General features: G+C 40.5%; 1 protein-coding gene across 3 annotated transcripts in view; it reads left to right on the top strand.

Moving 5' to 3' along the window:
* Window positions 1-27,656, top strand: part of POU2F1 (POU class 2 homeobox 1) — a gene marked incomplete at its 5' end in the record, with an annotated part of 109,735 nt that overhangs the window by 36,953 nt on the left and 45,126 nt on the right. Inside the window, one exon of one of the 3 annotated variants that reach the window (XM_084261259.1) lies at window positions 23,370-23,397. The exons of the other annotated variants lie outside the window; for them this stretch is intronic. Coding sequence (XP_084117385.1) covers window positions 23,370-23,397 — 28 coding nt within the window. Of the gene's footprint in view, window positions 1-23,369; window positions 23,398-27,656 lie in introns of those variants that run through there. 3 annotated transcript variants of the gene reach the window in all.

Genomic DNA, 27,656 nt, shown 5'->3' with positions numbered 1-27,656 from the left:
AACATTGGCCTGATCCTAGGCATCTGAAAAGTAGCCTTCACGGTTGCGCTTGCTGTTACGAGAGACACACGTATGCTTTCTTCTTGCAGCCCTCTGTGAGAGGCTGGTCTGCCTTTTCTTTTGCTCGTGTGGTAGCCAGAGTCTGTCTGGCTTTGTCTTCCTTTGGAAAATTGCTGCCACCGTTGGCTGTGCGGGTTTGCTCTGCGAGCGCGGGCTGGAAGTCTCGGGAGGAGAGGGAGGCTTGCAGTTCTAATCTCTCCTTGCCTCGCCTCTGGTCAGGCAGCCGATTGTTTTTCTGGTTTTGTTCCTCCGGGTGGCATCTGTCTTCAGGAAAAATTTCCTTACAGCAAAGTGTAGACTGCTGCACCGTGGCTGTCTCAGCATTGCTGTTTCTGACTGCTCCGCTGAATTAATTATGTGAGCAGTTACGATGTAGGTGCTCGAAATATTTGTGGCTGTTCAAAATGAAAGGGTTGCTCTTGAATGAATTTCTCTTCCTCTGCAGCCTTCTTTTGGTGGCTTGGTTTCTGTTTGGTTCTTTTTTTGTTGTTTACTTTTCCCTGAATAATAAGGTTGCTTATTTCAAATGTATGAAGTTGGTTTTTTCTGCCACTTGGGATGCCTTACCTATTTGTTAATGTCTTTTGTGATCTTATTGTCAATATTAGGAGTGGTTCGCAAGCCTACACAGCATTTCACTCCTGTCTTTTATGCTTTACTTTCTGTTTGTATATTTTTGTCTAATACTAAACCATTTTTTTGTTGTTCAATATGTTACATTTAAACTCTGTGTAATTGACTCAGTATTACTTGAAGATATGTCTTAAATTCCTGTTTCAAAGAACTGGAAAACAGTGTTCCGTGAAAGATTGGGTTAAAATTACTTGGAGTACAAAATTAAAAATATGTGAACAATGTGGCTGTTACACAGCCAGGTGTTGCAAGATCGGCGTGAACCTGACAGAGCCTAGAAGGGATTCTGCTCTTGCTAGGTAAAGACTTGAGCAAATACATGGGACTTGCAGTGTTCCCCCAAAGGCCAAAAGAAATGAATTCTCTCAAATCAGAATGTGATTTCTCTGGAAAAGTTTGCTCCACTGAGAACACCTTCTCAGCATCTCCTGGGACCTGACCCATAAAGGTCTTTGGTTCAAAGCAAGCCAGAGTTTGCACAGGACAAGGGTAGAGAAATAATTATCTAGTGAAGACCACAGAGCTGTTTGTGTTTCATGGAGAAAATGGGCGTGTGTGGTTGTATTCAGTGCTGAGTTGTTACTCTACTGGTTTCAGTTGAAATATTCTGGTGTTGGTAAGGAGAGAGCTTTAAATACTCACCTTTGGTGGGGGTTTTGTTTGTTTAATTTTAAGGAAATTAAGGTTTTCTGGGCTGGGATAGTTAGTTATGCCATTCATGCCTGTAGAACTAAGTTCTTCATGGTATAAAAATCAACTCCTGTAATAGTAAACAATTTGTATTTTCCAAATGCAAACCAAAGGTGTATTACACAGTGTTTGCCTCCAGTAAGCTACTGATACGCCTGCTGCTTACCAGCTTGACTGGTCAGTGACATAGTAAAGTTAATAGGACTTGTAGGTAGTCAGAACCTATTTAGGTATTAAATAAGAAAATATCACCACGTTTGTGCTCCCTTTGTTCATAGGGAAACCACGATTAAAGGCACAAGTTCAGAGTGTGCTGGATACAAGTGCGCAAAATGCTTAAAGTAACAGAAGCATTTCTTAATGTGTACTGGTGCGTAAAATAGCACAATGTATTCTAGTCTGCCTTCACAGGTAACAACTGTATCTCTTCAGGTGAAAATTGAACACAGCTGAACTGTTGAGCAGCAGATACTTAAAGCATTACTGAGACAGCTTTTCCTACTCTGCCTCTGCTAAATTTATATGAACTGTACTGAAATCTAAATTTTATGGAAATACATGTGCTGAAGTTTCCAGTATTGCTCCTTCCAGATATGTTTTGAGCTTGTCTGATGTATGTAGGTTTCAAGTGCTGGTGCTGCTTTAAAATCAAAATGATTTTTTTTTTTTTTTTAATTTCAGTATGTGCTATTTAAAAAGGTGCATTGCTGCAAATAAAGGGAACTCTTATTCTATTAGAGAAAATTTCTTTACAAGGAACCTGTAAATGCTGCTTGTAAATATTTCCCCCTCTTCGTGGGCAGGGTGGGGACGTGGGGAGGGATGGAAGATGGAACTTGAAAATGGATATTTCCGTATAACTAATAATATTACTCTTCAGGTCACCAGGGCTGCGGAGTCAGCTGTTGTGTCCAGTGGATTGTGATTAAATTGGAGCGCAACATTTTCTTTTCCCCTTTGTGTGAATCTGGCTCTTTGAGGCATGCCCTCCTAGAGCATGTAGTGTTTCAGCCCTTATTTCAAGCATTTCCATTCTTTGTACCTGCTTTGAGCCTTAGGAATTTTTTCCTATGCCTTGACCTTGGTGTACCGTGCATTTGTGAAGCTAATAAGGTAGATTTAAGAAAATGGCCTGTCCCTCAAGTTGAGGGTGAGAGGCTGTGAAATAAACACACATCCTATTATAGAATGGGAGAGAATAGAAAGAGAGATTTAAAAGGAGGGTAAATATTCTTTTACATAGTTTCTAGGTTGCAGGGGAAAAGATGATGTACCAATAAAATGTCGTATTTTCTTTTTTTTCTGGTGGAATGTATTTTTGTTGTTTGTTAACCTGATTATCATCTCATTTAGATTTTATACTAAAAACCTATGTGCTCTATTAAACCTCTACATTGGCAGGATTTTTTTTGGGGAGGGGGGGGTGTGGTGTGTAAGCCTGGTTTCTGTTGAGATTATTTCATTGTGCTGGCTACTAATCCCATCTCTTACAATATTTTTCCATCCGCTGTTCAGTTGCTCATGTTTGTCAGGGACATGAACATCTCAAGGAGACCAAGTTCTTAGGCATTCCCCAGTAGATGGTCAAATAAGGGAAATGCTGCTACTATTCTCATGAAAGGAAAGAATTCAGTAAGATACATCGATTATTGGAAAATAGAGAGTAGAGACCTTTATAAACACACTTACTGCAGCTGTTTATTAAACCAGAGAAACTAATCCTTAATCTACAGCATGTATATATAATAAACCCTTAAGGTAGACAAGTCTTTTGTATGGTCGACTGCACAGTTACTTTTAACCTCTATCAATTCTTTAATTTTCTTCCTAGGAGACTGTACAAATCATTGTACTGGTAATACTGAGGGAGTAAAGCAGGGGTGCAAACAAGTGCAGGGGCATGGAATTTGACTCAGAAGACCTGGTTGCCAAAATAAATGCTTGCCAAAAAGATGGTTTCTTGTTCTGATGTGACACAGATCTTGAGCTTTTCTGGAAATTAATATATACAGAACAGTTTTATTTGTAGGTGGAGTCCCCTGATATATCACAAGGGGAAAACTCTTGCTTTAATCATAATCTCGTTAAAAACCTCTAAATACATCTGCATGATAAAAAAAGAGAACCTTTGCTAGTTTTGTTGCACATTGAATTATGTTGCCACTGCCTGTGTTTTAAGAACATATTGCTCTTGCATCCCTTCAAAGGGGAAAAAAAAAGTTTTGGACAGCTTTTTACCAAAATGTGAAAATAGCAGTAGAAAAGGGAGTTGATAGAACTCGGCCTTGTGTTATTTTGCAGTTGGAGCAGTATAACAACTAACTGTTAATGTACTTATCTATTATCTGTTGATAATAAAACCTAACAAGTAGCTGTAAGAGATGAGCATTGCTTCTGCTCTCTTAAGTCAGTATTGGCAGAACATGTCTTGATAATGTGTTGGCGTCTTTTGTGGCTTTCTCTTGACATTGTTGGCTGTGCTGGATTTTGCATGTTGTCTTGTAATTGAAGAAGCTGAAAATGTAAGACTGCAGGGTAAGACTTCTGGATGGTCATAGTCCAATGCTTTACATAGGAAGAAAGATAATGCTATAGTCCACAATCACTAATGTAGTGGAGAAGGTAGCCATTGGCAACCAGTAACACTAATGGTGACTTGAGTGACTCATACATATGTATATCTGATCATAACGTTATATTTGGGGCACTTTAACAGTACGACCATATACTGCTGTTAGAGAGAAGCTTATGTACTAAAGTTATGGCTCCAAGCATAGATAAGCTGACATAATAGCTCTCTGAAGCTGAAATGGGGCTACCCTTATTCCTTGCCTTCATCCTCACCCTTGCCTTTACTTCTTTTCCCTTGGAAAGTCTTCTACCATTCTGGCAAGTTACGTACCCTTTTGCCAGGGGCTCACTAGTGACAAACCCAGTAACAGTGGGAAATCCAAGAGGGGGGTGTGGCCTCCTGTTAACATCGGTAAACCATCACACTGCTGTATCCTGACTTAAAAAGGATGGAAGAAAAAAAACTTTTTAAAAGTTAAAAACTTAAAAAAAAAAATTTTAAAACTTAAAAACCTAGAAGAAAATTATTTTCTTTCTAGTACCTAAAGGGGGCCTAGAAGAAAGCTGGAAAAGGATGTTTACAAGGGCGTGTAGTGGTAGGACAAAGGAGAACGGCTTTAAACCAAAGGAGAGCAGGTTTAGATTAGTTACTAGGAAGATATTCTTTACTTTGAGGGCAGTGAGGCTCTGGCACAGGCTGCCCAGAGCAGCTGTGGCTGCCCCCTCCCTGGCAGTGTTCAAGGCCAGGCTGGTTGAGGCTTTGGGTGCCTTTGTCTGGTGGAGGGTGTCCCTCCCCATGGCGGGGGGTTGGAGCTACGTGATCTTTGATGTCCCTTCTGATCCAAATGATTCTGTAATTCTATGATTTTATCACCTTAATTTTCTTCTGGATTGCCAAGTCAAATTGTCTCTCCCCCCTGGTTAGGTGAGCACCAGAACCACTGTGAGGGAAGAGGCAGAGCCATCTTCTTGTGACTGGGAGAAGGAAAGAGAATGATGCCTTTCTGTGCCAGTGGTGGACACTCATTAGATAGCACTGGTTATGAGAGCTACATGTGTTGTGAGGCTGTGGTTTAAATAATAAAACTGGATTGATTCTGTTCAGTCCCACCCTTAGTGGCATTTCCTTCATTGCACTTGAGACTGTAGTCCTGCAGGCTGGGGAGCTGAGCCACTGACATTGTTTTTCAGAAGGGTTCGTTTTCTGCTGCCTGTTTCTCTGAGCTTGCTAGTCTAGCCAACTGTGGGGTGAGTTGAGTGCTGGCATGACCCCATGGCGGGTATGCCCAGGGAAAAAGGAGGTTGGCCTACAATTTTGTCAACTTTTGTTGTTTGATTAGCAACATGCTTCAACTACTTCTACATCTGTATCAATTATGTAGAGTAAGATGTTTTTTCAGTTCTGAGGAAGATCGAGTTACAATGAGAATAATCGGGAGTTTGTGAAAAATATGAATCAACAAAGGAGATAAAGGAGGCTCGAATGGGTAGAAGGTACTTGACTGGGGCTTCTGGGAGTCAATATGAGATCTTGTTCTTGGTATGTTCCTGGCAATCATGTTCCCATGGTGATAGGAAAGCATTCAGTTATCTGCTCCTTGTGCTGGACTTGTATTGGACAGATGGAAATCAAAATACAGATCTTATACTTCTTGCATAATTAACATTTGCATCTCACTGCTGTGAGATGTAACTGAGGCCAAAAGATTAACAGGATCAGGAAAGAAAAGGGATTATTCATTTACAGTACATTATGTTAGGTTAAATGAAAGCTTTGTAAAGCCTTTGTAAAGAATTGAAAAACCATTATACAACAGGGAACAAATAAAGTGCTAACCAAAGGGGATTAGGAAGAAACTTCTCTGGTAAGTAGGCTATTCCATGGGTGTCCACCGTGAGGTTTCTTGTACCTAGTATTAATCATAGTCAGGCAAGTTTTAGGTTAGGTGATTCATCTCTTAGCAACAATTCTTACAACCACTTAAACAGATGCTATTTTGTTGACTTGTATAGAAATGTGTAGCTGGAAAGACTGCTTAGGCAAGCAAAGTGTAAATTTAGTTATGCACGAGATCTCTTTCCAGAAGAGAGAGCCTCTGGGGAAAGGGTAGGGTCTACCAGAATGTAAGTGTAACCAGAAATCTGACAAAGAAATAGCAAGGGTAATTATTTGTCATATGGGGTGTTTGGTGAAAATTGTGAAGAGGAACATTTGGAATGTCATATCTATGCTGGGGAGGACTGCAGTGTTAACATAACCAACTAGGAAATTTAACAGCTAAAATACTGGGTCCAGCGTTTAGAATTCAACATATCTCTAATATCAAGTGTGATAGTACAATAAAAATTTATTACTAAAAATTGGTATTATAAACAAAGAAGGAGAGCTCAGCAGCAATAAAAAGGGCCCTTAGTATGTTTCTATAAATAAGCAGGACAAAACCATAAGAAGTTAGTCATTAGTTTTATTTTTAATTTAATAGTCAAACTGATAATTTGTTCCGCAGGTAGGATAGGTTAGCTGTAAGCTGAAGTAATGCTGCAGGATTCCCAACTCTCACAAGGAAATAAAATTTGAAAGAGGAATTTTGAGGAATGCTGTTTGAAGGGGCTGCCTGATCTTGGAGTCTACCTATTGACTGTTGCAACCAAATAATCTCTGAGCGATCAGATCTCTCTGAAATGCACAAATACTGATGGCTGATGTTTTTAAAAGAATATTGAAACGAGGGAAATCCAAGAATAAACTTGGTGATGACAACACATATAAATTGTACCTCTGCTACCTGGTATCTACCTTCCATCAACAAAAGCTGCTTGACAGATAAGTAAGTGCCCATGCTCTGCGATTTAAATGTATTTTTGCAATACATTTTAAAAAAAAGATAAATATATTAAATGCTTTACATGGCTTCCCTGCTCCTGCTGAGGCAAAGAGATGTGCAAATGGGGGTCTGGTTTTGGTGTCTTTCTACTGGCATGGGAGACCAAGAGTCCCAGCTACAGCTCCATCAGTTTGCTCACTGTACTCTCTTGAAATATCAGACTGTGCTTTCTCTCCAACATAATTACATCCTGGTTAGAAAATAAGACAGTAGTATGATTTGGAAATCATTGTCTCGTAGTCATGTGGAGTTACAGTATCTACCTCTCAAGGTATTGGAATACAAGTACACAAGGTATTGTTTGGAACAATACCCTAATCTATTTTTTCCTGATGGAATTTAGCAAGCAGATAAAACTCAAGCAATGCCTGTAAATGCCTCCATTGCAAAATCTGTATATAAAACTTGTTATATCATTGCAATTGTATGATGAGGGATGATATTTCTCATTAAATCCTGCTGGCAGAAAGTGTACTGCTATAGCAGCTTGCTGCTGAAAGAAGCAGCACCCCTCCTCCTGCTTCTGTCTTAGCAACTTCTTGTGCTAGTTAAACACCTCTGAAAAATAAAATGAAGCAGTGCCAAAAACTACACCAACCCCTGGAAAAAGAGGAAAATGAGATTCCCCCCACCCCATTGGTGGGAGCCTGCTGTTAGGTTGACTGACCAGCCCATGGACCTGTAGTCCAGAGGCACTTTTTGAAAGTGCCACTTTTTAGGGAGAGCCTAAAAATGGAGAGAAAATGCTGTTCTCAAAGTAAATAGGAATGGGGAGGGAGAGGAGTGCTTGAGATTGAATGATTTGGATTTCTAAAATCTGCAGGGGGAGGCAGATTGTATTTAGTAATTTACAGTATCTGGAAAGGAATCTCTCTAACTTGTTGATGTTATGTATTTGTTGCTGTCAGTAAATCTTAAGTGCAGAGGTGGAAAAATGAGCAAGTCAATAATGTGAAAAGATGGGGCACGTTTATTTCAAAAACTTAGAAGCCTGTTACAAGTACTTGAGTGACTAGATAATTTTATTTGCTGATGGACAATTTTTGGTCAATAAAAAAATAATCTAATGTCAACTTATATAACCTTCTTGTGTAGGAGAGAGTCTTCAGATGAATTTGCTGTGAGCTTTTTCAGTTCTTGTTAAGATTAAAGCTTTGTTTTGTAATTGTATTGATAAAATGCACTCTTTTATAATGTATCTGATTTAGAATGGCTTACTTCATTGATTACCAAATTAAAGTGATACAAAATCAATAGTAACACATACTAAAAGGATTAGGGACAGGATAACTGAAAAAATCTCAATGTAGTTGTTAGTGGAAAGTCAAAATCTACTAGCTGTGTCTTTTTCTTCAGCAGTATTCTGTACCTGCCAGTGATCAAGAAGAAATAAGGAGGCTTTGTTGGTAAAGTTTACTGAGGATACAAAGATTGGTGGAGTTGCAGCTGTCAGATCAGTTACTACAAAGGGATCTAAGATTCACCAATTTTTCTGGGAAGTGAACCGTGTATTTTAATTTAGCCAGATACAGTGTCTGCTAAACATCTATCAAGAGAGACGTAGATTCTACTTTTGGAAGAGCAGCCTATGATCTGAAACATGTGGACTCTAAAAATTGAGTTGTGATGAATTACAACATGTACCTATGATAACAATTACAATACTTGAGTTATAAACACAGTTAGGACTACCCTTATGGTGCTACTAGGAAATTTGTAACATTGCAAGAGTTGCTAACAAAGCCAAAAATGTTTCTGAGAAGTTGTGATGGATTCAGAGTGTGAAAAGCCTGCCAGACTGAATTTGAAATTCAGAGTCTTCTGTTAAACCAAGTTGGACTGAGTGAGCAGTGACTTGCTCACGGTACGTAAGGGGACATCTGTTTAAGGAAGCTTGTCACCAGCTGAAGGTGCACAGCAAAATCCAGTTTCTGGAAAACTGATCCTAGGAGAGATTTCAGTCTTTAAAGTGTGCTAAAAAGGGACTTCAGCCTAACAGCTAAAGCTATGAAAATGGTATAGCTCCATCTCTTGGAGCGTGTTAACACAAATACAGTGTTTGTATTCTAATCCATCACCTGGAAGTTGGGGTCTAAGTTACACAGGGGAGCTTAACAGCCTCCTTTTATTACAAAAATTGCTGTGCTCATCTCCATGTTTCTGGAATTCAAAACCTTGGCTCCTCCCTTTTACCATCTCCCTTCACCTCCATCCCCCATTTAAGTTGTTTATAAGCAAGTAGCACATGTAGGCTTAATCCTGCTCTGGCAAAATGACATTCTAATTACATATGAGCAATTTCATTCCAAGTTTGTCCTCAGCATGCACCAACTGTCATGAATAGAAACCACGGCAGAGATAAGGGCCGTAGAGGAGAAAATCAATATGTGCTTAAATCTTCTGTATTTTTGAGGTGTACAAAACCTACCTCTTTGTTGGTATAAAAGATACATATGAGTGAGAGAGTCTGTGTGTACGTGCACATGCATACTTGCTTTTGGAGTATCTCCTCCTTTACATCTGACATGAAATAGTTATTTCTTACACCAGCATTAGCTGGTACTAAACGTGATATTCTTTCAAAATTACACGTTCACTTCCAATGTAAAATCTCTTCATTTTTCTACTTCTCAAATTCCAGACTTTGCCACCTCTGTGTCCATTTCATTTCTTTCTGTAAATGGGGCAAGCAATAGGTTTACAATACAGACCAAGAGCCTTCAGGCTTTAATTCATTGGCTTTTATTAACATATGATAGACTGTTAATATGGTGGGGTTCTTAAAGTGCAAATTATGCCAGGCCTATAGGGGAATACTAATTTTTTTTTTCTTCTAATGAAATGTGATTTTTTTTTTTTTTTCAATTGAGTGGGCTTACATTCATCATTTTTAACACTAAATGGCATGTTTCACTTGCTCAGTGGTTGTACCCTGTTAAAGCTTTGTATGTTTCCCTGGTCATTTTAATGCCACCAGCTCAGCTGTTTCTTTGAAGTGCTGCTGATTAGTCTGAAAAGAAATTTGGAAGGGAATGCAGAAAGGGTAAAGAAGAAAACTAAAACTAAAACTACTTAAGCAAATGAGCAGCTTTCAAGTTAGTGATGGATTAAGTTCCTCTAGTTCCCAGAGGTGGGGTAATGGATAAAGCTCACAGGTGTACAATGTCTGACATATGTTGATGGATGAATAAAATTATTTCCCCTTTGTTACATAAACGTATATTCTCATAGGAAACAGCTAGCATAATGGTGGCCTCGAATATTCCTGGGTAAGCTTGACTTAGAATCACAGGCTGGTTTGGTTTGGAAGGGACCTCAAAGACCATCTATTCCAACCGCACTGCCATGGGCAAGGACATCTTCCACCTGACTAGGGTGCCCAAAGCCTCATCCAGGCTGGCCTTGAACCCTGACAGGGAAGGGGCAGCCACAGCTGCTCTGGGCAGCCTGTGTCAGGGCTTCACCACCCTTGCACAGAAGAATTTCTTCCTAATAGCTGATGTAAATTTGCCCTCTTTCAGTTTAAACCCATTGCCTCTTGTCCTAACACTGTGCCTCCCTGAGAAGTCCCTCTCCAGCTTTCCTGTAGGCCCCTTTAGGTACTGGAAAGCTGCAATTCGGTCCCCCTGGAGTCTTTTCCAGGCTGAACAAGTCTAACTCTCTCAGCCTGTCTTCACAGAAGTGGTGCTCCAGCCATCTGGTGATCTTTTGTGGCCTCCTCTGGACTCACTCCAACAGCTCCATGACTTTCTTGTAGCGGGGACCCCAGAGCTGGATGCAGTACTCCAGGTGGGGTCTCCAGAGTAGAGAATCACACCTTCCTCAACCTGTTGGTCATGCTGGTTTTCATCCACTCCAGGATATGATTTGCTTTGGGGGTTGCAAGGGCACTTTGCCATCCAAAGTTGGGCTTTTCATCCACCACTATCCCCAAGTGTTAGGGTGCCCCAGGGCTGCTCTCAATCCATTCTCTGTCCAGCTTGTAGTTGTGCTTGGGATTGCCATGACCTATGTACAGGACCTTGCACTTGGCTTTGTTGAACTTCATGAAGTTCTCATGGGCTCACCTCTCAAGCCTGTCAACATCCCTCTGGATGGCATCCCTTCCCTCCAGCGTGTTGACTGCAGCACACAGCTTGGTGTTGGCCGCAGGCTTGCTGAGGCCACACTCAATCCCACTGCCCATGTCACTGAAAAAGGTGCCAAGCAGTGGCATTCTCAATACTGACTGGCCCCTGAAGAATGCTACTCATCACTGGTCTCCACTTGAACATCCAGCTGTTGACTGCAACTCTTTGAGTGTGACTGTCCAGCTGATTGCCTTGCCCTCCTTCAAATATAGGGATCGCTTGCAGAGAGATAGTTAAGCCAGGTACAAGGAAGCATTTTGTGAAGGTAGTACAAAGAGAACTCCTGATACCAAGCCTGTTTCTTATCAACTGCCTGCTCTTTTAGAAATGGATAAGCAACATGTTATTTGTTAGCCACATTTCATAAGGAAAGAGAGATTTATGTAATTTCTGTCTGACTTTTCCACTCCCTCACATAAACAGTTGGACAATTTTAACCAAACAGAATAAATTATGATGTTTAGTGATACTGTAGTTTTCCTGAAACTGATGAATAAGATAAGAGATAAGATCCTGACTTTATATGTGGTGGTTATAGGTGCTTTTAGTGCTTCAGGTATGACATCTTTCATCTTACAGCTTTTCATGGAAACATCTACTGTATTTTCATGCTCAACAAGTAGTCAAGAGCAAATCAAATGCTAGGATTTACCAGGAAAAGAACAGAGTGCAAAGCAATACAAGAAAAAATAGCACTGTGGCACAATCCATTACTGCATCTTTCTCCTGGGTACTGTAGTGTGCAGCTCTTCTCCCCCTACGTGAAAAAGATGTAGAAAGGCAGCACTAGGAATCATTGTACAGAAGCCATTCACACTTTTTATGAACAACTGTGTGGGCTAGAGATTATCATCCTAGAAAAGATAGAGCTAAGGGGGGGGGGATATGGCAGAAGTCAGTGAAGTGTCATGGAGGGGTGAATAGAGTCTCTGTCCCTTTTTGTGCAAGAGGCTGGGGAAATTGAAGTAGTGCTACAGAAGAATATAGATTCAAAACAAAATAAAAAGAATGATCTTCAGTGAGTACTTAAGCTGTGGGACGCCTTGTCGCAGGCTGGCTCCTGAAAGTTTACAGGGCTTCAATGGGATGTTGACACAGATGTATGGGAGAGGAAGATCCGTTGAGGGGTATTTAGTGTTTATTGATGCTGTCTGCCCCCAGAAGTGCTTGAGTTGTAATTCAGGCAGGGGCACTGTCATATGTACCTGCCATGTTCCTGCTTCCTGGCAAGCAGTAAGATGCTTGCTGGGATACACGGGCCCTTATCTCCTAAGCCTGTTGAGTTGTTCTTACTTGAAACCCCAGTCTGAGTAGCAAAGAGATGCCCTGCTGAAGGAAAAGCAGAGAAAGTGTAGTCCTTGTCTGTATTGCTTATCCGGTCAGTTGACCAACAGATACGTACCTACGGCTAGTTAGTACAACTGTGGTTCCAAATTAGCCCCAGTGCCTTCTCCCTGTCGTTTAGCCAGCAGATACAGAAGGGGACACAGTGAGAAGGCTGAGGTGAAGCATAAAGGAGAAGAGTTGCGGGCTTGGATGTAGGCGAAAGCAGTGAGCTCCGTATGCAGGATGCAGAAAGGAGCGGAATGAACGGGAGGGAGCTACGTGTTTGTAGGTAAGGAACAAAAGACAGGCTTCCTACGTGATGAACGATCGTTTGTCAGTCACAGAGTAACTTCAGTCTTTTTAGAATGAGACTCAGAAAGCTGGTGCAGGAAGAGTACAATTAAAATTGGAAATATTACAAAGCATTTACCGGAGAGGTGCTGTCTCGTGGAAGTCTTACAACTTGATGATCGGAAGGATTTGTGTTTGGGTTTCTGTCTTTCAGCTGTGTGTTCGTGATTGCAATTTAAAGAATGACAGGCATTTTCTAAGTGGTGTAGTGTTTCCTAAACTTCAGTGCCTTGCAGCAGAAGAGAGAAGCCATTTCCTTTGCAGGCATCACCTCCTGTAAATAACAGATATTCACTATGCGTGCTGAGCAGTTGCTGAACTAGGAGCATATCCAGAGTTTTATTTTCCTGTATTAATCAAGGAAAAATGGATGTGCTTTTTAGTAGATGTTTCCTTTGCAAGATGCTGTAATTGGTGTTTCACTGGCTGAGTGTTTAAACTCTGTAGCCAATATGAAGCAGATACAACCTCTTTCTCATGGCCAGCTGTGCAAGTTGCTATGGGAACTCGGTGGGGACTATCTGCAGATTACTGCTCTGGGGACCACACCTGGCTTATTTGCATTCAATTTAAGTTGGGGAAAATTCAAAAGAAGAAAAGAGGAGTGTAGGCTAGCCGGTAGGCAGGCAAAAAAGGGCTTGTCATTTTGAGACTGTCACGTTGGATGGAAAAGCTGCTTGTATTCATGGGTCTTTGCAGACTCATGCAGGGTTCTGCATTTGGAGTGGTTTTGTGCATTTTGCCAGTGTTGTGAGGTTTGTTGGAAATGTAATGTCACAGTGGATTTTTTTTTCTTTTGGTATTACTGCCTCTAACTTAGTTAAATCCCACATAATTTGTTCGTTTTTTCTGCATTTTTAATGAGTAATTTTTCTGTGATGGTGAGGGATTGTGAAGGCAGCCTGGAATACCAGTCGTTCTTTTAAAATGGCATGTTAGTTCACCTCAGTGCAATATTGAGTGCCACTGGAGAGCTTAGCTTGATTTTTTTCTGAATACTGAACTGCTCTTCTTTCATTGGTGACTGACTTCTAAGAAGGCTGTGGAACAATTTTCATTTGAGTCAGCAGCACTGGTCAGTTGGCAGCTCTCAGGCTGCTTGTGGCTGGGTTTTTGGGGGTGGTGGTGCTCAGGCACTGAAGCACTTTACTTACTTTGTACATGTTTGTTCTCACTACATCGACTTGCTGTCTCACCGGGACCGGACAAAAGGGATTATAACAGCACTGTGTGCTGACTCGCTCTTCCACTGGGTTAACAAACTGCCTTGGTACCTTTCTGCAGGAGTGTCTTATGGGAACATGTGAACTATTTTCAGAACAGTAGGCTTAGAAACTTTTACAAATGTGACATCACCATCTCAGTACTTGTAATTAAAAAGAATATATATACACCCCCCCATACTATGCATGCAATATAGTATATGTGTTTTATATAAAACACATAAAATATGTGTAAATATAAAAAGTATATATGTTTACATAGAAAACATGTAACATTCATATATAATACATACAAAATTCTGAGGGTTAATGGGTGGTTGTCTGTAAACATTCTCAGGTCTAATCTATTGTGATGTCTCTAAAGCCTCAGTCTCCCAGGTTCTCAGCCTGTCATGATGCTCTAGAGCAGCATACAGGTTTTTTATATAGATGTGTCAGATGTTTATAAGGTGTACTTTTTAACTGCTATAGTTCTATTATTATGTTATAGGGTTATTAGTTGTTATTTTTAACTTTTTCTGTGTAAAATTCCTTGAATTTGCGATTTAGCGCTCTAGGTGAGGTCTATGCTAAACTACTTACTGGTATAATTGTAGCTGTTACTCTGCTGCTTCTGTTAGCTTCTCATCAACACTCCCCAACTTCTTTACTTTCAAAACCTTGTAGTTCTAATGCCTCATTCAACACAGCTGATGAAAATAAGTGATTATATATAATCACATTTCCATTTTTGAGCAGGGAAATGGTGTGTGTGAGGAGACCAGAAATCAAAAAGAGCTTTCTCAAGAGTGGAACTGGGGGGTATGTGCATATGTAAGTATACTAATTGGTACAAGTTGTCAACTTTAGGACTGACAGTGTCCCAAAGAGGGAATATAGTTGTGAGATTTTAATTTCTTCTATTTGTCACGTAAGCTGGGTGATGGTGTTCATCAGAGAAATATATAACGAGTGGATTTAAGCTGTAGAGAATAAGAGTTTTAAGGTTATTCTGCTGCTGAAACAATCTTGCCCAGTTGTTTGTTCCTGCCTCCTTGCTGCCTTTGTGCTTCAACAGGCAAACATTTCCCCCCTTGGTTAAGAAACAAATTTGGATTAGTATTTTCTCCTTGTGGCTGGAGTAGTTTTAACATAGATCAATTCTTTTTTGTGTATTTCTGTATGTGGCAGCACAAGAGAGCAGGCAGTACAGCATTGAAGATGAGTGGGGCTGCAGCTACTGGCTTTTTGCTGACTCAGCAAAAAGTTGTGGCTGTGGTACTGACAGGCATTTAGTTAGGGTCCTAAATTAAGTGGCTTATTATTAATATTTGGTTTCTCTATGAAAATTGTAAGATACACATATATGAATATTGTGTTTAATTGAGGAATTGACAACTAAGAATTAAAGTATTCTGGGTATCTTTTTTCTTTTGGTTAGGCCTTTTGACCTAATTTTTTTCAGCTGACTTCTTTTACCCCGTAATTTGTGACTAGATCATTAATTTCTTTAGAGAGGATTCTGTATCTGTCAACCTAACCCTTGCAACCCAAGTAAGCTACAGAAAGGGGGGCAACGTGGAAAAGTTTACCTCTGCTCTGTTTTGTTGGAGAAATAAACAAAGGCATTCCTGGCTTCGGTGGCCTGTGTCCGTGGGTCTGCAGATAGAAGGTGCATGTCTTCCCAGCAGATCCTCTGCAGACAGTCGCAGGTGGCAGTCGCACTGCCTGCTCCTCGGCCTTGCTGCTACTGAAGCCCTTCCTGCGGCTGGTTCCTGGGAAAGCCAGTGGGTGCCTGTTCTGTGCTGGCACAGCAGAGCTGCTCAGACGGGCATGGCTGCGCTTCCGAGTGTTTCTCGGAAAAGCTACCCTGGGTAATACTTTGTGTGTGTCTTTCACTTTCTACTGTGCCTAAGTTATCATAAAATAAAGAGCCAGGTGCCCAGGAACTCAGCCTCACACACCCCCCTCCCCCCCCACACACACACCCGCAACTGATAGCAAACACGGTCTTACGTTAGCTCTGACCGCCTGAAATGATAGGTGCATGGCTAGGGATGCTGATGGATGGAATCAGTGTCTGCAGTGTGAATAACTCCGTTTCTTTCTTCAGATCTTGCATCTGGCAATTTTTTGTTCAATTTGTAACATACAAAGCAGCTTGTCTGGAATTTGGCCTTTTCCTCTTTGAGATCAAATAATTTAAGCTTCAGAAAGAAGCATTCTCGTGACATGTCTTGTGGTTCCTACAGGTGTTAATAGTGTCTGGATCAGTGTGCTGAGGGCATTAAAGCAATATCCTCCTTCAGATTTGAGGTAGTTATTAAGGAAGAGAGAGCAAAAGCGATGCCTGCAAAGGATGGTGATAACAGCAGTGCAACTTCGAATCATACCACGGACCGTGGAGGTTTTGCATGTGCTTTTTTCTGTTAATTTGTCAAACACTAATGCCACTGAGAACGAAATACTCTCTCTGCTGCTGATGTATCCAGTTGGAAGTCATAATAAACTTAAATCTGTGACTTTGATTTATGTATTTTGAGAGTGACCTGTAGTACATTTAATGACAAGTGGTGTGGGGAGACTCTGAGATTGGAATTGAAGTGAATTGTACGGTTAAGTCGTATACTGAATTAGGCTATTCTTTGTGGAGTCCCTATTCATCAGGCTAGACTAGTAATTACTACTTCGTCAAAGTGGAGAACAGTGAAACAACATGTTTGCATAAGGCATCATGTTTTGATTTACAGGTGACTTTAAAAATAATGGTTTTAAGTTCTGATGGCCTGTCTCTCTTAAGTGGGTGGACATGGGGAGGCAAATCTAATGCTTTTGGAATGCACACATGATGATATTTTCTAAATGTAATAGGTCATACAACTACTAAAGAAATACCTCCATTGAATATTTCAGCTGGACATAAGTAGCCTTCATATACTGTCACATCAATTGTGTTGTCATTTACTTATTAGAGAATATTTGTTTTAATAAAATACTTGGTATGTGTATTGCTGCAACGATTTTAAACTAGCAGTATTTATGCTAGCTGAGGCTTTGGTTAAATTAACTGCATTTATCTTTTCCATTCAAATGCATGCGTAATTTCAGTAGCCACTGTGTGTGTGTGGGGGGGGGGGGGGGGTGGGGGTGGGGGGTGTGGGTGTGTGGGTGTGTGGGTGTGGGTGTGTGTGGGTGTGGGTGGTGTGTTCCCATGTCATCCCAGCATGTGACTGACTGGTAGAGACAACCAGTTCAGGTCCAGGTGATACAGCAGTATGAGCTGGCCTTCCCAGCCAGGGGAAGTGCAGGGTCACCCCACTCCTTGCCATGGCTGGTGCCTGGCTCCAGGTTCTCCAACTGCCCCAAGCTGCAGCATCCTTAAAAAGCTTGCAAGCTTTCAAGGGGATGGGGTTTTCTTTTGGTTTTGGGCTCTTTTGTTTGTGGTGTGTATTTGCTTCAGTACTGCTGTTGTGCAGCCCTGTGCCCTTAGATTAATGCTTTTTGTCTTTTTCTAATCGATTTTGTGGTTTTACTGGTCATGTTCTTCAGCCCTCCCTTGTGTTTCTTTCATGTAACTTCACATCAGTCTTCATTACAGTTTTTCTGTATGTTGTTTCATAGACTCATTCTGTGATTCTAATTTCCTGCAGTACTTTTTTGAAAAGCAATGTGGGGCATGCAAATCTTGTAAAAGTAATAAGGTAATAGGATAATAAGAGATGCTCCAGGTGTTCAATATTGTCACTGTTAAGTATCTCAGATTTGACAAAGCAGTAATTTTGAAGGAAGGTGAGACCTGTATATATATATGTGTGGACAAAAACTCACAGGTGCCTCCTTTAAAATACTTATATTTTTAAAAGTAGTTTGAATGTGGTTTTTAAAAATGCCTGCGTAACTTTGGATACTGCTTTTCCATACAAGTTTACTAAAGCAATGAGTATATCATGGTATAGAACCATACCTCAAGCATGGTGGAATCAAAGCATGATTTGCTAATTTTCTATGCTAACTTCTAGTTAAATGAAAGGAGGCGAGTGCCCTCCTGCAGCTACTAAAAAGTGCTCCTGTGCAACAGCTCTGTGGCAGTTTTAATGTGCTAGTTGAAAACAAATCAAGTGTTGTTTAAGTTTGTGACAGTATGGGTTGTTTGGGTTTTGGTGCTTTTTAAAAGTTAGGTGTTTGTGATGTAGTATTAGGTACATATAAATAAGTAAGTAAAGTCTTAAGCTATTATGTGACAGTGATGAAGACCTTGAAAAGGTAGTATGAGTGAAACAAGAGTTCTTATATCAGAATATGGGAAGACCTCTAGTCTGCTATTCTTCAAAATATTCTGTGATTTCTAAATAAATGATATGATGGTTGTGTGGATCAAAGTTGTGGTTTTGAATGCCAAGGGTTGACTGCACTGAATTTGTATCCTTTGCTTTTGTAAAGAAAACACGTAACAGAATGAACGAAAACATGTAAATGTTATGTGGCTCCTTTCTGACCTGCTATATAGCTTGTGGGCAATAAGGGGAGGAGGGAAAATGTGTTCAAATGATGTGCCAGAATGATGGTGTTAGACATGAGTTTCAAATAAGGCTTAGTTTGCTTGTGAAAACTCTAGTGCTGTATTTTTTGGAATGAGAGTATTTATTTTCTTTCCTCTCCTCCCTGCCTCTTCCCCCGATATGGTGGTACCGTGCAGTGAGTTTGTCATGACCCCAGTTTTCTTACTACAAAAATACGAGCTAAACCATTATAGTTGCTACCTTCCATGGACAAAAATAAGTGAGACTTAAAAAAACAAACCCACAAACCTACCTCTTCATATTAATGTGTCAGGTGCCCAAGAGTATCTGCTGTCCTGCACCGATAAGATGAATTAACATTCCTGCTTAGCTGTCTGCATACATAATTTTCTTCCAAAAAAGGTACACCATTTTGAAAGACATTTTGTGCTGTGCAAAGTTTGAAAGGGTAGTTATGATTTGAGTTTGAGAGATGTAAAATTAGATGTAGACTAAAATGCCAATTCATAGCAATTGCGTAATGACTGAGAGGCCTAAACCAGGCCAATTTTATTTGACTTTTCCAGATAACTGCTTTTTGGCTTTCAGAGCAAACTTAGCAATTTTCAGATGAAATCAATTTTGTTAGCCAGAGTCAAAGGTGGTAGCTAAAATTAGAGCTTAGTTTGCAGCCCTGACTATGAACAGGCTGCTGTCTGTCTGTCCATAATTACTCTAAGAGGATTGTGCCAACTTTAATAACAGTTTGTTTTGTTGAAGTATGTGATTTTATTTTTTTTTAATAGCGCATTGGAGTTCTATTAGATGAAATTTTTATTAGGTTTCATTTAGCTTGTGGAATGGAGACTTGGAAATGTCTTGAGTTAAAATGTAGTAGCTCTGTGTAATGTCAGTTTAGGGCTAACTGTGTCTATGGTCTTGGCTGGCATGGCATAAGGACAGCAGCCTACTCTGTGGCCAGTCTCCAGTGACACTGTGCTTAGTCATGTGCTATTTTCAAAGCTTTGGTCACCATTCGTCTTCCGTGGTTCTTCAAGACAAAATACACTAGACGTTGATACACCGATGAGGGTGGTATTCTAATATGTTACAGTTAACACCTTGTTTCCTTTCCTTGTATTGTTCCAAGGGAAATAATGTGGTGTTGGTTTACTGGGTAATCTGCCCTGTTGTATCAGGCAGGTAGATGGTTATCTGCTCGTCACAGAGCTGGCTAGTGCAGAAAGTTCCTAGCTGTCAATGAAATTTTACTAATATCTGGAGACATGTCTATATAAAAATTGAGATTCTTTCCCCCCAGAAGGGTGTGAAAGCTGTTGAATAGAACAATGTTGATAAATTTGCCTTTTATCCCTTTAATTCTGCCTCATTTGTATAGAAACTCCAACCAGTAGTCTGAAGATAAGTATTTAAACATCCTTCCCCCCTGGTTTGTAAGAACTTTCGCTATCTGTAACACTTAATAACAGTAAATGACATTGGGCAGTAACATTGTGATGCTTACAGTCAGTCTGTTGAGCATAATAACTGGGAAAAAACAGGAGGAGAAATGAAAGATGATGCAAAAATAGGTCTAACCAAGGCTTGTATTCCCTACACAGGAAAATGAGGTTACCATTCCAAAAACTATGGTTCTGAGGATCATGCATAGTCATTAGAACTGAATAAATAAAGTGACATATTGGTGGGACAAACAGTGAAACAAAAGCATGCATTTGAAATGGGGAGGTATGGAGGATACATAAAGAGTGAAGAGAATGAGATAACACTGGTCTCCTAAAGCCGTACCTACGGACTCTGAAGCCTTTGAGGAACGTCTGCCGTTGTCATACCTGGCTCCGTGTAAGTGGCTTAGTTACTTTGGTTTTAAGGAAAAGTATGAAAAGAATTGTCTGGGAAAAATCATCAGTGTAAGAATTGTAGGGCTCAGTGGAGAGAAACAATCTTTGAGATGTCTGTAGCTGCACAGGAGGGATGTGGATAATTTTTTGCACAGTCGATCACAAGGTGTGCCAATTTCTCTTCTTAGAGGTGCCTTTGGAGGAATAGCAAAACTTTGTGTGCAAAGCCCAGAGTGGTATTTTGCTTGAATGTGAGAACCAAAGGTATGATTTTGGTCTGGGGTGCTAAGTAACTTTTAGTGTAAGAATCCAGAAAGAAAAGAGAGGCCATTGATGTGATAGAACCTGAACAGCAAGTTAAGCTAGCGTATTCCACCATTGGTTCTGAAGCAGGATGGTACCCACTGTTCCTCCCCAAACCTTTTCCTGCTTGTGTCTTCAGGCCTCCTTTGGAAGCCTACCAAATAAATAGCTGCAGTAGTGTGGCCTAAATGAAACAATAGAGGATTTGCTTGCCAAAAGTTAAGAACTTGCTTAACAGGGTAGATAATAAAATTGTTCAAGAATGAAGTGGCCATTGGAAGAATGGTATTCTGATGTCTCCCCTCCCCCTTTCTTTTTTGCCAATTGTAAATTTGAAAAATCAATGTATAAGGCTTTTTTCAATTAACAGGCTAGTGGAAGTTACATTTCAAATGAACATTTGTGTAAGGGTTGGTGTTTGTAAGGCAGATTGGTTGGCACAGTCAGGAATGGGAAGCCAGTTTCTGTCTCGTCCTTGGTAGCTGTCAGTGCAGCGTTGATAGTACAGAGGATGAGTAGCACCATACTTGCTAACACGGCTTAAGGCATATCCTTCTCTGGCCTTTATTTGCTGCGTGCTTGTTCAGTTGCTTGACACAAGTCATCCATCACTACACACGTGCCTGCTTTTAACGGTCACTTCCTGCGGTCGTGCTCTTTTGATGCTGCACCTGTGTTCAACCAGCTCAGCACAGGCTCTCATTTGAAAAGGATCCCAAAGATAACACTGCTGTCCTACTCTGCTCCTGGCTGCCTCAGCTCAGCTGCTACTTGAACGGGCCCTTGGCTTTGTGAAGTGCTTGGCTTGTTACACCACTTGTGTCCAAACTCTTCTGAGCAAGCAAACAGATTATCTCCCCGTGCACTCCAAAACCATGTATGGACGAGTGACGTTTACCAAAGGTCTGTGAACCATTGAGGTGTACCTCAGAGGTCTCAATGGGACACGTGAGTAAGTAGAAAACAGAGTTGGAAACAAGGTATTAGGAAAACCTATTCAGTACGCAGAGTTTGTTTCCCTGCAATTGGGAGCACCTTCCCTTCTCGCAATCTTTTTCAAGTGTTGATCACTCATGTTAAATATATAGCAGGGAACATCTTGTGTTAAGTAGAGATATGAACCTGAACAGAAGAAGAGGTCAAGCGTGGAAATAAATTCCAGTCAGTACTGTATGATTGAGAAGTCCCTTTTCTCTCTCTCCCTCTTGTTTGGAGAGGCGGTGCTTGAATTCACTTCAGAAATGAGGAGAAGAAAAGTACAGCTGGCTTTTTTTTAAAGAAAAAAAGAAAGAAAAACACCAACTCTTCAAATTCACATTAACACTTGGAAGTAGGTAGCTCAACCCTATAGTCACCTGCACCATCACATTGTCTTTTCCTGATCAGAATCTGGAGTGTTAAATGTTGTGGTGTCCACGGTACCCTTGAATTTTTATATAAATGCTCTTGCTGTTTACATTAGTATTTGAGTGGTAAACAAACTATTTGAAATGGTTTAATCTAGCCTCATAGTTTGTCAGTATACTTTGCTCTGTGGACCACTTTTGGAAGAGAAGATTAATTCCCCCACAGACTAAAGCCTCTTCCCTGTTCTTCAGTCCTTCAGTGTATTTTGTGGTCACAGCAGCAAGCGTGTTCTGGCTATCATTGAGTGGTTCAAAGGTGCAGCCTGGATGTAAATTGTCCCTTTCAAAAACCACAGCTTTGCAGTGAGATTTGCTTAGCTGTATATTGTGTACGCTTGTGGAGGGGACTAGTAATAGATTTTTGCTTTTTCTTGGAAGTCATTGGAAAGCAGAAGACTTAAATCTATTTTGATTTCACTCAGGATAGATTAGTGGGTGTCAAATGTTATGCAATACTTGACATAGCCAGTGCTGTAAAGATGTCTGTGGCAAAGGGATTACCCAATAATGAATCACCGAGCCCCTCAGCCATTTAAAGGAAATCATGCCGCTTCCTTGCCCTCGTGGTCCCCTCCTTCCTGCCCAGGGCCTCCTTGTGACAGTTCGCGTTGGGATGTGGAAAACTCTGCACAGATGTGCAAGCACCGGTTTGACAGCTTTGTGTTCAGCTTCTACCTTGCTAATTGTTTTCCCGGGATTATTTGGATTGTGTAGAAAGCTTTTTCCAAATCCCCTTTATTACTGAAGTTATTGTTGCCAGCAGGAATAAGATTAAAGGTGCTTAAGTCTGTAGAGTTGTTTCTAATTTGTACGTGTCATTTCAGTGGCATTTGAACAGAACTCTGTCTCTTCCCCTCCCTGCTCCCCTGTGGTACTGTGCTTGAGTTAGGGCTGAGAAGCCAAGCTATTGGAAGAAAATTCATTTTGTTCCCTAATTATTATGCTGGCACTCAGGAGATAATTTTTCCCTTCATGCACTGCCAATTAATATGCAAATGAGCTGATAAATATTTATACCGTGATTTAAATTATGCAGGGAGCGCTTTCAGTGTACTCTGCAAATGAATTGTTCATGGACTTCAAAGTGCTGGCTGCTGTGCTAACGAGGGGAGATTTGCATAAGGCCCTAATCAGGCGCATACTGATTAAGCTTCATTATGGAAACTGCCAGCTGCAATCTTTGTTTCTATTTTATTACAAAAAGGGGAACTTTTCACGCTTCAGTCGCCTTGACAATGTCAGACACAGCTAGTAGGAGAGACTAAAACTCCACAGAGCAACTGAAGTTTCCCTGTTCAGTTGAAGATTGCTATGGTGTAACTGAAGTTGTATTTCTTCCCCCACCTCCCCACTCCCTTTCTTGTTCGGTCGAGAGCAGTAGTGTAGATTTGATAGAAATTGCCATTCTCCCTTTCCTTGGACTATCTGAACCTGTAGAGGATACCACAGCAATGCTGGACTGCAGCGACTACGTTCTAGGTGGGTACCAGCTCAGCTCTTTCTTATAAGTGTTTAATATGGAAATAGAGGCTGCGAGGTTGACTATGCATAGAGGCTTAATCACATATGCAGAGGCTGGAGAAGGTGTTTGTAAGGCTGAAGCTCACCAGTGAATCGACAGCAAGTAGCTGCCTAGTAGATAGCTAGATAGATCTGTACCAGGGTAATACAAGGTTTGGGGGTTTTTTGGTTTGGTTTTTTGGTGGTGGTTTTTTTGTTGTTGTTGTTTTTCTCCTTTCTTCCTCCTTCTTTCCCCTGCTCCAGGAGAATTCTCTGCACTAGAGAGATTTGCTGCTAGGCTTTGATGATATTAGTACAGACCTTTTGCTTTTAGGATTTCAGTCTGAAAAGCATTTGGCTTCTAACACACACTGGACTTGACTTGCATATCCCTGTGCTATGAATTTTAAAGCATTAAAATGAATGAGAGTCTGGGTCTCAAAGAATTTAGTAGCTGTATCAAGCCATTCCCCGACAGAATGTATATTATGTCTGTGTATTTTTAATATAATAGCAAGGTTCTTGGTGCGTAATAGAAAATAAGGTGGAGTCCAAAAGTGGTTGCCATTGATACCGATGCAAGCTGTGCCTAAGGTTACTGGGATAATGTATTTCCTGTGCTGAGATTCCATCAGGACTGCAGAACAGACATGCCATAATTTCTTCTTCATGTCTTTTAAAGTTATTTATAATAACGGACCATCCCAATTTTACAGTAGGTTTTATTTTCAAGGCTTTACCCCCAAAGCTCAATGTATAGATTTTTTTTTTATTATTATACTTTTGATCCCATTATATAAGGTCATGTGAGAACTTACATGTCAAAGTAACAGAATATATTTTTAGATGGTAAATGTTAGAGCAGACATCTGAAAACATTTCAGAAACAGATATTTTTGAAAATTAGTTTCCAGTGCATTCCTGGCATATTTTTACTCACACTGATGCGTATGGAAATACCAAAGTTGAATGAATCTTTTTTTGGTAATGCTGAGGGAGTATGAGGCAATTTCTCTTTAATGGGTGAAAGGAAATAGTTAATATATATATATATATTCCATGTTAAGATTTTCTGTGGTTTACTTGCTATTTACAGTTCCCAATACTACAGGTTAGTCCAGTGTCAGCTGCCTCTTTCTTCTGAATACCTTTTTAAATGTTACTGAGGTTGTGCGAGAGCCTGGCACAGCACTGCTTTGCGACACCCTCACTCAGCCCTGCTAGCAGAGTAGCAGTGCTGAATATATTCACTCCTGAGAGTTTGATTTCAATCATGCACCTGCTGCTTTCGATCCTTCCTTCTGTGGAGTTTGTTTTTAGATAATGTTGGCAGAAGTTGTAGCCCAGGGCCTTTATTTAAAACCCAAGTAAGATCTAAAGGAGAAAGAAAAGGTGAGGGTGGGGTGTTGGGGTTTTGTTTGTTGTTGTTTTTTTTGTGTTGGTTTGGGATTTTTTTAATAGCCTACTTCATTTGTTTATTCTTTTAGCTTTAAAGCAGAAATTGTATGAGCACATATAAATAAAATGATCTTTTTATTTGTTGTATAATGAATCAGTTTAGTATCCTGCGGATATATGTCTCTCTTGCTGGTAGCAGTTTTGTTCTTCAGATGTATGTCATACCATTTGCAATGGAAATAGCGTCATTGTTCTTGATGCTTTACATGCAGAAGGCCCACAGATTGAACAAGAAATAGTCAGCTGGTGAAATAATGGATGCTATCCTTCGTTTGAACCTGAGCAGTTCCAGAAAGATGTTTCTTCATCCAACTTGCTGCTTTTTTGCAATAGTAATGTATGTGGTCTTTTGTTAGGGATGAATCTTTACAATAAAATAGTCTTCATTTTGACATGCTTTCGGTAGTTGAGTGAACTTTATGTGTATGTCTAGTGCTAGGAAACACTGCAGACCTTTTTAAAAAGGATTTATTTTTGCAGCATAGCCTGAAAGAAAAACATTTCTTGCTTGCTTTATGAAAAGACATCTGTACAGCTATAACTTTGTTCTGAGCAAACTTGCTGGTCACACGGGAAGGTTCCTCATATGAGCCTCTGCATACAGAGAACAGTCACTGGGTTGCTTGGAATTCTGGGTGTAGGACAGTTGTGTCCCCTCCCCAGGTTTAGTTTGCTTATTCTACCATTAGTATCCCGCACCCTTGCTCTAACACTTCAGTAGCTGCAACAAAGTAGGGCGGCAGGCCCCGTGTTGTTTTTCTTGCAAGAGCTTTCTGAAATGGTTCAGTGAATGGATCCCATGTTATTGAGAGATGATGATCTCAACCTGTCCTCTTCTCTTCTGTAGTCAGTACTATGAGGAGCTCAGCCTATCCTTGTGCTCTAGGCTTAAAAAATACCTCCAGTGTCCAATAGCCCATGAGCTAGCCTGGTTTCCACAACCCGATGTATTGGGACTTCTGAACCCCCTTCGCTCATTTTCCTGTTGGATGAGGACTCTTGGTGTTTGTGTCCAAAGAGAAGTCTCCCATTCAGTGTTCTCTGAACCTAAACTGATTTCAGTAACCGGCTGTGTGTCAAGGAAGGAACTAATGCTTTTTATCAAATGAATGTTGCCTGTAATCACTTTAAATAATAAAATGCTGTTGCCACAACAATAAACTCAATTTAAGGTACACACAACTTCTAGATAGAAGCATCCTTGTATTTGTTTTACACAGATATCTGTCAGCAGGGAACAGCACATGAACAACAAACATTTCTGTGGAGTCAGTGGGACCCGTGTTGTGTTTCTGGAGTGCAGACTGTATGATCCAAAGGTGGAAAGTAACAAAACAGGGAATGGGGAAGCCATAGATTTGGTATATGTAACCCTACCAGATACCCTGTCTTTCAAGACTGAACTCATAGCTTGAATCTGCTGAGCAGAGGTGGTGAAAAATAGGGGGAAACTTGCAGCCTTTTGCTGAAGTCCAGCAGCAGTCAGCTGGAAAGTTTCTCCTCACTCACTCTCCCTTTCGAAAAGCAGTTTAACACGTCTGCCCTTATACTAAGAGTAACATTCATAGTTCAGATCTCTTTTACACGTGGCTGACATTTAAAAGAGTTACACATAGTCATAGGATTTTTTTGAGGAGAGTTGAGGCTCTTGGAGAGGCTGACTTATCAGGGGAAGGTTCCTATTTGTTACAGCCCCCTGGGTTTTCTACGTTCTGGGTTTTCTACTGGATTCATCTGCAGCAGTTGTTTATGTGGAAGTTTACATTTGTTTTAAAAATATTGACATGTGACATGTCTTAAATTGTGTTTCCTAACTGCTTATTGGAGTTTTTCCAAGGTTGATGTCTCTTATCTTTTCTCTCACACATGCTGCATTTGTAACAAGATCTCTCCTCTTCCCACCTGGTGCTCTCAGCCAGGCTTCATTGTGCCTTCTGTTTTCATTCAGGCCCTGTCCATGTGTGTCACTTCCCTTCCTCTGCACTCACCCCTGGTTCAGGTAGCCTGAGGGTGGCTCTGGTCCCTCTGGGCAGTAGCAGGTGATAAGACTCAATGGTAGTTCAACTCTCATACAGACTGCCCAGCAGTGAAGTGCCTGGGCGTTCTTGGAAATAGCTAGGGGTAAGGATGCAACAGTTAGTGCTGTTACTGTGTTCCTCTTCAGGCTGTTGGTATTTTGGAAATCACTGCTTTGATGAAAGGGGTAACTTTAAGCACCTAACAAGAGAATATCATGGAATATAAAGTGTTTATTTTGAGCTCATTGAACTTGAATTTAACAGGTGATAGGAATAGATGAACATGCTTAAGGATTTGCTTATACTTCAGGTTATGGAGTAGTCAGTCTTGAGATTATTTTTGTTGTTTTGGTTTGTGATAATGTGGCGCACTGAGGTTGGTAGCAAGGAATGAAGAGGTAATAAGCTGGAGAGCTGATGCTGTACACAGAACATCTGTATAGATTCCAATATAAGGAAACTATATTCTCTGTCTGCCATCTGGAGAGGTGTTGTACTGTATTCACTTGACAAGCTTTGAAACCAAGGGCAGACTCTTCAATAGATTCATCCTGGGGAAGATGGAAGAGGAATTATTTTGTATTTTGCAACACCATATATAGGAAATATAACTTAGGAAAAATAATATTGGCTACATTACTGTAAAATAAAAATACAGGATTAGAAAAATGGCCTCTGTTTAATTATAATGACCGAATTTCCTTCCTCTTTTGGGGGAAACCCATCCCCAAGAATAACATAGGCCATGGTAGTCAGACTTAA

Source organism: Gallinula chloropus (assembly GCF_964237585.1).
Source record: "Gallinula chloropus genome assembly, chromosome: 1".
NCBI lineage: Eukaryota > Metazoa > Chordata > Aves > Gruiformes > Rallidae > Gallinula > Gallinula chloropus.
This window is presented reverse-complemented; position numbering and strand designations above follow the sequence as displayed.